This window comes from Argiope bruennichi, chromosome 8 (genome assembly GCF_947563725.1).
Source record: "Argiope bruennichi chromosome 8, qqArgBrue1.1, whole genome shotgun sequence".
In the NCBI taxonomy this organism is placed as follows: domain Eukaryota; kingdom Metazoa; phylum Arthropoda; class Arachnida; order Araneae; family Araneidae; genus Argiope; species Argiope bruennichi.
In genome coordinates this window covers 89,948,974-89,962,384 of record NC_079158.1, presented here as the reverse complement: position 1 = coordinate 89,962,384, position 13,411 = coordinate 89,948,974, and the positions used below count along the sequence as shown (strand labels likewise).

General features: G+C 29.2%; 1 protein-coding gene across 4 annotated transcripts in view; it reads left to right on the top strand.

Annotated features, from left to right (window-relative positions):
- Window positions 1-13,411, top strand: part of LOC129981662 (cell adhesion molecule Dscam2-like) — a 391,964-nt gene that overhangs the window by 203,239 nt on the left and 175,314 nt on the right. For all 4 annotated transcript variants that reach the window (XM_056092595.1, XM_056092594.1, XM_056092593.1 and 1 more), the window contains one exon: window positions 557-967. In XM_056092595.1, coding sequence (XP_055948570.1) covers window positions 557-967 — 411 coding nt within the window. The remainder of the gene's footprint in view (window positions 1-556; window positions 968-13,411) is intronic.

The window sequence follows — 13,411 nt, the reverse complement described above, 5'->3', positions numbered from 1 at the left end:
CTACTGAATAATAAATGCTCTTAAAACTGCCGTTACTTGAATTAAGATGATTTTAGTGCAATTCATGTACACAAAAGGAACAATATACAAATAGTATAATATTGAGAGAAACTAAATGAATAATTGTTGAAAGTATGAATCTCTCTCATTGAATATTTTTCAATTATTTATAATAATTTATGATCAAAAAATTATATTTTCAAGTGTATGAAAGATTACTACATTCTTGAAACCAGCATGATGACCATCTGGAAGAGAGTTATTTGGAAAATATATTCATATGTGAAATTTATTTAAAAATGTAAAAAGGAAGATAACGCTATAATTTTTTACTCGGATTTTATTATAAATGCTTTTTGAATAAAAGCTAGAAAAAAAATTAATTCACAAAAATAATAACCTCATTTCGGCTAAAATTAACCTTCCATTAGAATGTAATCTCAACAAGCAATCAATATTTGTTAATACATTTTTTATGTCCTCGGTTACAAGAATGAAAAATTATGGACCATAAGTAATAAGCTTGTCCTTACCAGTTATAATTATTTCCCTACAGATGTGGCTCCTAAATTCAAAGTTACTTTCCCGGAGAAGATCATTAGATCTGGCAGTTTCGTTAGTCTAATGTGTGTCGCAAATGGCAACCCAGCACCTCAAGTGAAATGGACCATGGATGGTATATGGCCATTGTCCACTCGTCCAGGCGTTTTGGTTAGCACTTACTTGAGCAATCATGGAGAGGTCTTCAGTTACGTCAATATCACTTCTGTAGATGTTACCGACAGTGGTGTTTACATGTGTGAGGCCTATAATGATGCTGGTCGTGCTGTTCATGCGCGAAGATTGAATGTGTTTGGAAACCTTTTCATTCGACCCCTGAATAATTTGAGTGCTCTGTCAGGAGAGGGGTTTTCAGTCATGTGCCCTTTTGGAGGTTATCCATTCGACAGTATTACTTGGAAAAGAGGTAAGTTATAAATATATGTATTATGAACAATATGTATTAGTTACATATATTTTGCAAGTTTTTTTTTTCAAATAGTTGATTATATCCAGCTTTTAGTGCCTCAGTATTATTTCATTAATATTTTCAAAACATTTTTTAATTTTTTTTAGTTCTTAAATTCAGAAAATTTAATTGTTTATATATAGAAAAATATTTTCTATTTTTTCCCTTTAAATCAATTTGATTAGGCTGGAATCTTATTAAAACATTACATTTTTCTCGGTCGATTACATAAATTTTAATTAAACTTAAATTTCCTATAATATTCTATCAAAAAAGTTTTTATATTGATGCAAAGATTCGGAAAACTATAAAGTTATTAATGGAAAAGAAATTTTTATATCATATTCTTTAACGCAGAAAGAACAGTTTTCCTTCATATGAAAAGAAGCTAGTATATATATTATGTGATTGGAAAGTCATAAGCTTTCAATTTTCTATTGATAGTTATCTTATTAAGCGATTGTTCGTTATCTTATATTATTAAAAGACCTGGACACATTGAGCAAATATCTTTGATACTCCCCAATTACTTCACTTTTGTATCAAACTTTTCGATTTTGGCAAAATATAAAAGTACAAAAGACTGGTTGTTATCTTATCTAGCATTTCTAACATACAGTTTCTTATTAAAAAATACTTCGTCCAACAGTAATAAAAATTATAAAGATCCAAACCAGAGCTTTAGTACATAGAAATCTGCCAAATCAAACAATTTTTGAAAAAAAAACAATGAAAAATGTCAGAAATTTATTTTTAAATGCTTTTTGTTATAAAATTATTTCTTAAATTTAATTTTAAAATCATTTCTTTCACTGAGTTAATTTTATCACTTTGCATTTTTGATACTGAAAACACGTTTTCTTCGATCTGTTAAAAAAATTTCATTCATTTGATTTCAAGTTAAATTTTATCGTATATGCTTTAATATTGGATGAACGTTTTTCCTAAACTTAAGAAGAACCAAGTATTCTACGCGAAGGAATAATTGTAAGTTCTTTATTTACGATTCATGCATACATTATGTAAACTTACAAAATTTGAATTTTATAATTACCCCTTCCTTCCCGTTAATTTTATCACGTTTGCTTTTTTGATACTGAAAACGCTTATAATTTTCTTCGATCTGTTAAAAATTGTTATGCATTTGTTTTAAAGGAAAACGTTTTTATCGTATATGCCTTAATATTGGACGAACGTTTTGCTCTGACTTAAGAAGGACTAAGTCTGCTCCGCGAATGAATAACTGTAAGTTCTTAATTTACAATTGATGCACACATTATGCAGACCTCATGCTAGTTGCTTTGGTTTTGTGCCAAATTTTTCCCTTTTGGCAGGATGTGAGAAGTAGGAAAAATTGGCCATTATCTCACTTAAAATTCTATTCATGCATCCCATTTTCAAAATAATATGCCTGATGGCAATAAATATTATTATGATCCAAAAGAGAGCTTTCGGGTATTTCGGAAAGAAATTAAAACAAAATTTCAATAATAAATGAAAATTGATCTATAATATGAATTATCGAGTATTTTTTACTTATTTAACTTGAAACATATATTTTTCAAAACAATGAATGGATCAACAGTGAAAACAAGGTGAAATATGTTATAAACATTTATTTCATGCATTTATAGGAAAATATAACTTTTTTTATTTTCATATTTGTCCGATTTCCGAAATTATTTTGTTCAAAGTGAAATTTAGGATATCTGAAATAGTTAAGACCTTAATGCATTTTAAAAGGACAAATAAATTTTTTCCTAAAAATATTGAGTTCATGAAGGACATCAAATCACAGTAGTTTTTTTGTCACTTCTTCAAAAATAAAATTTCAAATTTTCTCATACAAAGTCTGTAAAGCCAATAAAAAGGATTTTTTTTGTGGAAAATCTTTGCTTAACATTCATGAAAACCAAAGAAAAAAATATTGTTAGAATTATTATTTTCTCAAGAGATGCCAATGTCAAAGATAGCACCACGGTGTACTAACATTTTTTCATCACATCAAAAATATATATTCAAAAATTTCACTCGCAGATTCAGCCTAGTCAATAAAATAAGAGTTATGATGAAAAAATATTTGCTTAAAAGTCATGAAAAACATTGTTGGAATATAAAGTATTTATAATACGAGAGGATGTCAAATATTCTAAAAAGAAATGCATACCATTCTTTTTTAAAATATTTTATTTCTTAGACAGAATAAAGTTTTTAAATTTTAGAGGAAAAGAGAGAACATTTAATTTATTATTAAATAGTTGTGCTGGCTAGACCTTTTTCAACTGCCTACTTTTCACAGACTATTATGAATTTTAAGTCTTCTGTTACTTTCGATTTTTTACAAAAATATTTTTTATGCTCTCTTTTTAATAAATGACTTATCTGGCAGCAATTGTTTGGAAGCGCATGAAAATGAACAATGTAAAAATAATTATATAGCTACTATATGAAGAGTTTATAGTGATAATTCTACCAAATGCTAAAGTCATATAAAAGATATATTTTTCAAACATTAATATACCATATAAAAATTGAAAATAAATTGAGACAAGTACAATTTTGGTGCACAAACTAAAATTTAATATACATGTATTTTCTATTAGTCATATACAAAAGAAATGAAATTCCACTTCCAAAAAGAAAAAAAAATCGTTGTCCTAACACGGAATTGTAATTTCAAACTGGAATTGTAAAAGAAAAAAAATATATATAAAAGAAAAATCCAAGTTTTAAAAGTACATTAAAGTTAATTTTGCTGATATTGGATGGAAAATATTTTAATTTTATTGATTAGATTGTTATGAAATTTAAAGTTTATTAATGTGTGAAACTGAAATAGAAATAAACTAAAGATATTCTGATTTCATTAATAGTGTGTGAATATATATCAAGCAGCACATAAATTTTCTGTGCATAATGTTTAGGTGACTTTAGGTCAGAGCATATTTATTGTATTGAAAGAAAATTTAAAGAATGGATTGTTTATATCTGAAATAAATATTTTATTTCATAACAAATAAAATTGTGTTCATGCAAAGATTTTTAAATATTAGAGAGTCCCAAAAGTTTCTTTCTCATCACGCTATGAATGGCCTTATCTGGCTCTGTTTGTTCAAATATGCAGGCTTATCTACTAGTCCAGTACATTTCACAGTACGTTTAGTTTGTGCTACAGTCTAAGACTTTTATCCACAGCGTCTTGGTGGAATTGGAAAGGCGTAGTTTTCAACGACCTCCTTCCTCTAGGTGAAATAATAAATTATACAAAATATTGTCTGCAGCTGGATCAATTAAAAGCTGCCAGAGCAACAAAAAAAAAGAAAAAAAAGAAACAGAATTAATGAACTGACGAATCGTTATTTTTTATCATGACAACACGAGACCACATACTGCATTAGTCGTAAAAGAGAATCTCTTACACTTTCATTTGGATGTTTTACAGCATCCTGCATACTCTCAGATCTCACTCCATCTGATTATTACTTATTTCTGTCCTTTGCGCTTTAAATCCATCAGCAAAATAAAAGCGCACCTTGTCCTTGTCCAAAATACAACAATTTTCGAAAGAAGATATAATGAGGCTGCCTGAAAGATAAAAGAAAGTAATAGTACAAAAGGGTCCTTATATAACAAAATAAATAATATCTTAAACAGTAAGTATTATGTATACATTTGATAATAGAAATAGGAAAGAATCTTATAGGACACCCTAATATATAACAGCGAAATGAAAGAAAAAATATCGCAACTATTAAAAGAAATATATATTAAAATGTAAAATGAAAAAAAAAAAATCTGAGATTTTAAAGTCGGGATATTTGAATGAATTGAACTAACATCTTTTTCAAACTATCCTACCAATCTGCAAAGTTCATTAATGAATAATTAAAATTAATAATATTTTGATATTAATACTTATAAATATTCCATAAGCTAAGAATTTGAATACTAACTATTTCAGCAGAGAAGTTTTAAAAATTTTGATTCTTTGCAATTTTTTTATGCTTGCATAAATTTCAAAACTTTGTAGAACTATTTAAGAATTTCATTAAATTTTCAAACGCGATAATGGATACCCGCCCATACCAAATGCTTTGGCTTCAAGAACTGCAAGCAGTTGATAGTAAATTGACTTCCCTAAATGCTGTCAGATTCTACATTGTTAGAATCCGTAAAGTAAACAAAGTTCATGCCTAACAGTAATTCGGGACCATAAGCTTCCAAGTGAAAAGCCGGATTATAGACAAAAGTTTCTAATCCTAGAAGCGACTGGCGTCAGATCTGCGAAACAGAAATGTGGGCATTGGGTGTAGGATCATCAAGAAGAGCAAACAACGTATCTAACAGAGGATTGCAGAGAAGGTTTAGTCAGTTCTCTTTAATAACGCGAGTTAGATAAACAACCGTTAACTCATTTCCTTAATTTTCTAGGCCATGATTTTAAAACATGCAAATTTTAAGAAACATCTGAAATTATAACTCATTTCTAAATCATATTAATAACAAAATTTTTGAATGCAATTATATTTTTCATTCAATAATTCTTGATTTCTTAAAAAAATAAAAAGTAAGATCTTGCCGTTTTCTGTCTTGTATTATTGCAATTATTTTTATTGTTTGATTCAAGTTACAAAAGCTAATTCTTTTGAGTCGTTTGATCTCATGAAAGTAAATACACCTGTCAGAAAGTATATTTCATCATGATTTTCTAGACAGTGAAATTAACAGATATTTGTTTCAAATTCGCTCGTTTTTAATTTTTTCTTATTCTTTGATCCAATTTCCATAAAAGTGCTAAATGTATGATTACTTGATTTTAGTGGAGTTTACTTCTCCTTATTGAAATATATATATATATATTATCTTTATCATTAACAGCAAAATGTCTGCAATATTTTTGCACACATTATTTAAATAAAACGTAGTTTATTTTTTGTTTGTTATTGGTTTGATTTATTTTTTCACTATTCATTTTTCCTGTATGTTTATCTCTTAAAAAAGCCCTAAGAGGTAAAAAAAAAAAAAAAAAAAAAAAAAAAAAAATATTATTTTTTGAAGCAGGTTCTTCAGTTTTAAGAATAAATTTCCTTTATAACTCTTCAAAACAAACAACATTGGCATCTATTCTTTTGTGTTACAAATCAATATATTTTTTTTTCAATTTGTGATAATTTATAGCATAGGAATTAATATTTCTAGTATTTTCATTAACTTAACCACTGAAAATCATAATTCTGATTAATAAGAGCATTCTGAAACTTCTTAGGTAAAATTAAAGCAGGCAAATGATATCAACATATATAGATTTTATTAAAAAATGGAAAAAAGTATGTCTAAGTTAAAAAAAAAAGAAGAAAAAAAAAGAAACATTGTTCTAAATATATAGTGCATGGAACTTAAAACATGTTATTTTGCAGTTTATTTATAAAAATAAGCAAAATATCGTGTAGAAAGAAATTTAACAAACAAGACAGGATGTAGACCTCACATAAATTTCTAACAATCTAAACAAGCATATGTAAATCATCAATGACAGATTCCCCATTGCCATTTTCTGCCTCAGACATTTTCGGCATTCCTCGATTTCTCATAATATCTATTGACTTCCGCACATTTTTAGCTGCCTTGAAATAAGTGTCCCATATTCTACTTCCTGCTTATATAAAACTAAAAGTTTTCCTAATATTCCAAATGAGAGTGTAGAATTCTTAGTAATCTATGCATTTTTTTTCATTACTTGAAGTCATTTATTTAATGAAGCCTTAAAATTTCTTAGCCAAATGTATATTTTATTGTGATAAAATATAAAATGGATAACTGAAGAGCATAAAATATACTATTTTCATTATTTTGTTATATAGGTGAAATAATTTTTCTTCATTTGAATTTTCGGGTTCCATTTGTCATATTTATTGAGAGAAATTTTCGAACTATCTGTGATTTACTACTAAACACTGGACAATCCTTTATCTTCGCGAATTTCCGCTTAACACTAGATTAAACTTATTCCTCTTGCCACCATCCCATGTTATCAGGGTTAGATTTTGCGTAAATCCGGCTCATTCATCACGAATCATCATTATCATCAATGTTAGTCCGTCAATTAACCTCGGCATGCTCCGGCAATTTGAACAGGAAACTATGGGGAGAACGTCAGAGCACGCGGCATGCAGTCCGCTATTCCAGCACACGTGCTCTACCGGCTCTGCTATTCGTGAAATTAGTAGATATTGTTATAGTTGAGGCATCTGGCATTCACCGATTTCTGCTTAGCGTTGGCGAGCTTGGCTGTTTAATTCGTCTTTCTGGAAACATTTCTGACAAATACTAATTCTTAGAAAGCTGCATTTAAGGAGCAATTACGCCACGACAAAGCTTTGTTTCGAAGCAGTAATTTGTTTTCGATCACAGAGCCACCAGAATTTACCGTTTGTAATTGAGAATGAAAGAGAAAAGTTGGAATGAGTTCGCTTGCATTTACACAGGATAAATTCCTTTGAGAAATGTCTAGTTTCATTCTGCTAAGAATAAATTAAATTAAAACTGTCAACATCTTCCAGAATGAATGTTTAACAGCTGTTGTTTTGACTTGAGATGAGTCGCCAAATAAAGTCCCCTGGCATTGTTTTCATCAAGTTGGACATATTGATTATCAGTTACAGAACAAGAGAGAAAGGATGTAATGAATTTAATGAGTGTAACGTGGCAGTAAAAGGACAGCGTGTGTGAATTAATGCATGAAATAATGAATGCTTCCGCGTTAATTAGCGTTGCATGAAAATGTTTGGAAATGAAAGTTGTTTTGCTTATCAGCCATGCTATTGGCAAACAGATTTAAAACTTTTGGCCAAGTGTATGAATTTTAATTCAGTTTATTCTTTTAAATCAGCTTGATTTTTTATAATCAATTTTATTAAAAAAAAGAGCAAAAGCGTGATTAATGAATGATACTTAAATGAAACATCTTAGATGTATGAAGTAGTGGCTTTCAATACTCATTCTGAATTTTTCAAGATTTTGAATAAAACATTATTTTTTTAATGTTAGCTTCCATAATAAAGCAAAAGGGAATTTTTATTGTAAAATGTAACAGTATTGCATGGGTATAACGTTTATAATAGTTTTTCATTCAATGAATATTTTTGTTTACATTCTTTTCCAATAGAGAAATTAATTTTTCATAAATTTTTAATTAGTTTTTATATTGTTATTCTTCTTTAATATGATTTTTCAGGGGCAATAACGACTTCTGTCAACAAGCCATAGCTTAATGGATATTGGAATTCAAAACTTATCTGTTAATGATGTCCATTTATCTATATTGTAACTTTTCGATCATTGTCAAGCTCATTTAATATTCCTAATAATTCTTTCATTCATAAAATATTTCTGAAACTATACTATCTTCCTTTCAAATCAATTTTAATTTTTGTTTTGTTTATTAAGATTAATTTTCCTTTATTCTAGGTTTGACACTATATTTGAAAAATGTATTGTTTTCTGAGTAAATATTATTTTTAGGATTTTGCTTAAAACTATTTTTTTAAGGTTTTTAAAAATTGCTTTTAGATGCTATTTTTGCATACTTTCTTCTTACTAAAATAACCATAGAATAAAATTAAATACACTCCAATTCAACAATAAATTAAAAAAAATAAACGCTTGACTGCAAAAAGTTCATAGCATTGTTTTTATTTGCAGATAAATAGATAAAATGAAAAAATAATATTTTCTCTTATTGGTAAAATCATAAAAATTTAAAATTGAGATTTACTTTAAAAACATTATAATATTTTTACATATAAGCCATCTTTTTACTATATGAATTGATTTTTTTCAGATTTCAAAAATCTTGTTTTTAAAGTTTCCCAATTTAAGATATAATAGAAAATACACCATACTTCAAAAGCTAAACCAAATAAAAGAGTGAGCCAACTAAAACTGGAAAATTGTCATTTCGTTGCTTAGTTAGTTTTCATTTCAATGGAAATTAGCTAAATGGAATTTATTACTTTTTAATATCCCAATGATTATTAAAAATAATTGCATAAATTTCGCCCTTTTGCTTTGCTAATTTACCTAATCCAACTATATCTAATATATTTAACAATATACAAATGTCGAGTAAATAGTATATGTTAAAAATGTAGAATGTTCTGTTGTTCAGAGTACTTGATAATTATCTGTGAAGTTTGAGTTTGCTTCAACGATATTTGGACATATTGTGTTCTAAATCACTTCCCAAATAGGAATGTAGATTTGTGTTTTGCTTGATGAGAAACCAGGACAATTCCATTATTCAGTACAATCATAACAGATAATACTGTGTTGAGGCTCATGTAGCTCTGCCAATTATTAGTTAAATTTCTAAAACATTGTAACGCCTTGATACACATTTCACGAGCCTATATATTTTATGTTTAAAATTACTTTATAATAATATTCGTTTAAAAATCATTAAATGAGCCGTTTATTTTGAAAATGGGGCAAATCCAATTTTTGTTATTGCTAGATATTTAAAAGTTGTTGGCGAGATATTATTTGTTGAACATTTTGTATGGTGCATCCCTTGTAAATCTGATCCAGAATATAGTTAATCAATTCACGGTTTCTCCATAGGTATTTTTCTTTCTTTTTAAAACCACTTCTTCCAGTGGTTGGGTTGAAAATAAACTTCCATGTTTAATTTCATGCACTAAAAGTTTATTATGTTTTCGACAATTTTGCATTACTTTATAATAATCCAGGGAATATGCAAGGAACTGGTTTCTGGATTGAATAGTTACTGGATAGTTCCACTCCAAAATCGCGATCGCTCGGTAGAAATGAATGTCCTGACAATAAAAATTTGTGATCAATGATATTTATTTCGTTGTCCCTGGACTGAATAATCGGTGATGGAAGTAAACATTATTATCGACACACAAAATTAAGATATACTTTTTATTATTTATAAAATACTGTACAACCACTGATTTTCAATATCGAAAATAGATAAATAGAATCATCCTAGATTTCAGATATGATGTCAAACGGCCACATTTTTTTCACCATAGAGCAACCGGAGCTAAATTTTGCCGTAATATATTCGGTCAAATATAATTTCAATCTGAGATGGACTTGTACCACTTTCAAAATAAACAAATATTCAATACTGTTAAGAGCTAAAACTTCCATCTCCAAAATACTAGAATCTAAATTTTTTTTTAATATAAATATTTTACTCATAAAAAGATCATAACAAGTTTTATCTATAATTGCCCTTATCTCCATTTTTTTCAAAAATGGACTTGTCCCACTTTCAAAATAAACGGCTCAAATATTGACCCGACATGAAAACAAAATATCTGTTCAATTCTTGTTAAGAAAGTCTAATTAGGGAAACAATTTTTAATAGAAAATAATTGTATATCTAAATACTGGGTTCTTTATATTATCTAAAAAGTATCCCCCTGTTCATATAATTTAACCAAATTAAATTATAGATGTCTACAGGATGTAATCGAATATGCAACAGCATCCGCCTCGTATGCATATTCTATATCTAAAATGCATTGATATCGATTGGCCTGGCAGATATATCTTTTAAAGAATACAGAGGCTTTCATAGCAGCTGAACTCAAGTTTGACTATAAAAGCTGCAGATCCATCTAAAATGCGTAGTCCCCTTTCCTCTCCCGATGAAGGTTTTTCCGAGATTTGCATATTTCGTTATACATCAATGAAAATAATACCACCTGCATCCTGAAATGGATATTCACTCCGATGCGAGCAGTGCATTTTTTATATATATTTCATGCTATCTTTCGGAAATTCCCAGTATATTGCTTTTTTTTTTCACTCCTTTTGGAAATTGAAATTTCAGTAGCAATGCAGTTCTGGTCATAAGTTTATTTGGAATACTTTATTTAATGTATGTCACATTCTGGTCATAAGTTTATTTGGAATATTTTACTTATTGCATATTTAAAAGATAATTTATTTGGTCTGTCTCAAACTGATACATGCTAATTTTTTTCATAATTATAAAATTAACATCATTAATAAATTACACTGGATTTGCTTTTCAGTAATGTATTGATTTTTATTTTTATTACATGTTAATAAAAATTAATTATAAATTAATAGTAGACCAATTTTCCTACAGCAGTAATAATTTCATGAAGGCATTGAATGAGAACAGAAAATTTAGTAATATGTAACATTACAGACTTTTTAAATATATTTAACCCTAATATTGACTGGAAATCAAAGAAAAATACGTTACCAAAATGTTGTAGATGAAAACGTTCAGAAAAATGAAAATGAAGATTTTAATGAAAAGTATCTTAATTACATCACTGTAATTAAATTTTAGAAGTTTCAATAGCAGAGTTTTTAACCAAATATTATTTTTTGATCTATTTAATCCTTTTTTTCTTTCACATTTAATTGTGTTGATAGACGATACCAATGCCATCAGAGTATGTCGATCAAAAATAACTAAAATTAATAGCAGTGTGATATTATATGCATCAACATGGAGTATTAATTATCAATCTGTATTTTCCTACAGATTCTGTTCACCTCGCAGGATTATATTGCCTTCAGCAACCGCTTTAATTTCGTCCATTAGAATATATTGTGCCGAATATTCTCTACGTCTATGTTGTACAAAATATTATTTCTATATTTTATTATTCATGATAGATTCATATATAGAAATATAATTATTTCTTTATTTTATAGTTTCCATTTAGTTTTTATATTTTACTAAATATAGAATCAATTTAAAATAAACTGTTTTATATAACTGAAATTCTTCAGTAAAAACAACGGCATGAAAAGGACTGCAATGTAAAATACGCCCATAATTTAAAATATATATGTGTGTATGTGTATGTATGTGCGTGTTTGGTGTGTGTGTGTGTTTTGTTTTGCGTGTGTGTGTGTGTGTTTATTTGTGTGTGTATGTGTGCGTGCGTGCGTGCGTGCGTGCGTGCGTGCGTGCGTAAAGACCTTCGTGGATTGCAAAATATTATTATAAAAGATCCATGAAGCATAATTCAGTTACATGTGTTTCTTTGAACGATTCAGCTCTTTAGTATTTTTAGTGAAACAAATGACTAAACTAATGTAGAAAAACTGATTTCGCATTTGATTGTCATGAAAATTCTTCAACAAAGGAGGAAAAGTCCACTGTGTTCTTTGGCCACATGAATTCAAATCAGCATTACTGTCTAACGTCACTTACGGTATACACATAATTTAGGTAAGAAATAGTGATTTAAGGTAAGAATGATCGTAACAGCAATTAAAGATATTTATACAATGAAGGTTTGAATCACATAGGTTGTGAAGGTTTGAATCACATAGGCGATAACTAAAATGTTAGAGAATATTTCAAGACAATTTGAATAGCAACTTGGCATTCAATGCAATGTTCGACCAAGATTACTCACATTGAAGTTTACTGCCACAAATTGTTTTATTAACAACTTATACAGGGTGGTCCAAAAAAAACTTCCCCTATATATGAAACCCTAGCGGCCTATCCGCTCAATCAATCGAACCAAAATATCAGACATGGTTGTTTGAAGGTATGCGCTGGAGATTGTGATGATTCTAAACAACGCAGAACTCACGGTTACGGTTACAGTGAGAGAATTTTGAAATTTTCGAATGGCAACACCCACTTTTTCCTTGCGCAAATTGATCAGCGTATTGAAAAACCGCAAATGGCGTTGGAACGATTAGCGTGTGACGAAAATTGCCGCCGTAAAGCATTTGCAAAGAAGAGCATTATAAAGAAATAATGACAACACAGAGAGGAAAGAGAAAAAAAGTTTTTATTGGAATGGAAAGTTATAATTACAGGTTTTTATCGTGTTCATCTTCGCAGGTGACAATGCATTGCCTTCGAGAGAATGTGGACAACAAGGCCGAACGTAACATGAAAGGAGGAATCTGCATAACTTCATGTGTTATCGCATCTTGCAATTCTGACACAGTTGCAGAATTCCGTTATTCCTGAATTGCAGCAACGAAATGTCATTAGGGACATTGTATGGATGCAAGATGGGGCTCCTCCACACGTCGCCCAGTGTGTTCGACCAGTGCTGCAACAACACTTTGGTGATAGAGTCATCTCTAGTAACTTTGCAGTTTCGTGGCCACCGCTATCCTCCGACTCACTCCTATGGATTTCTGGTTTTGGGGTTATATGAAATCTAAGGTGTACACGCCTGATCCACGAGATGTGTCAGAATTGCAAGATGCCATAACACGTGAAGTTATGTAGATTCAGTCTTTCATGTTACGTTCGGCCTTGTTGTCCACATTCTCTCGAAGGCAATGCATTGTCGCCTGCGAAGATGAACACGATGAAAACCTGTAATTATAACTTTCCATTCCAATAAAAAC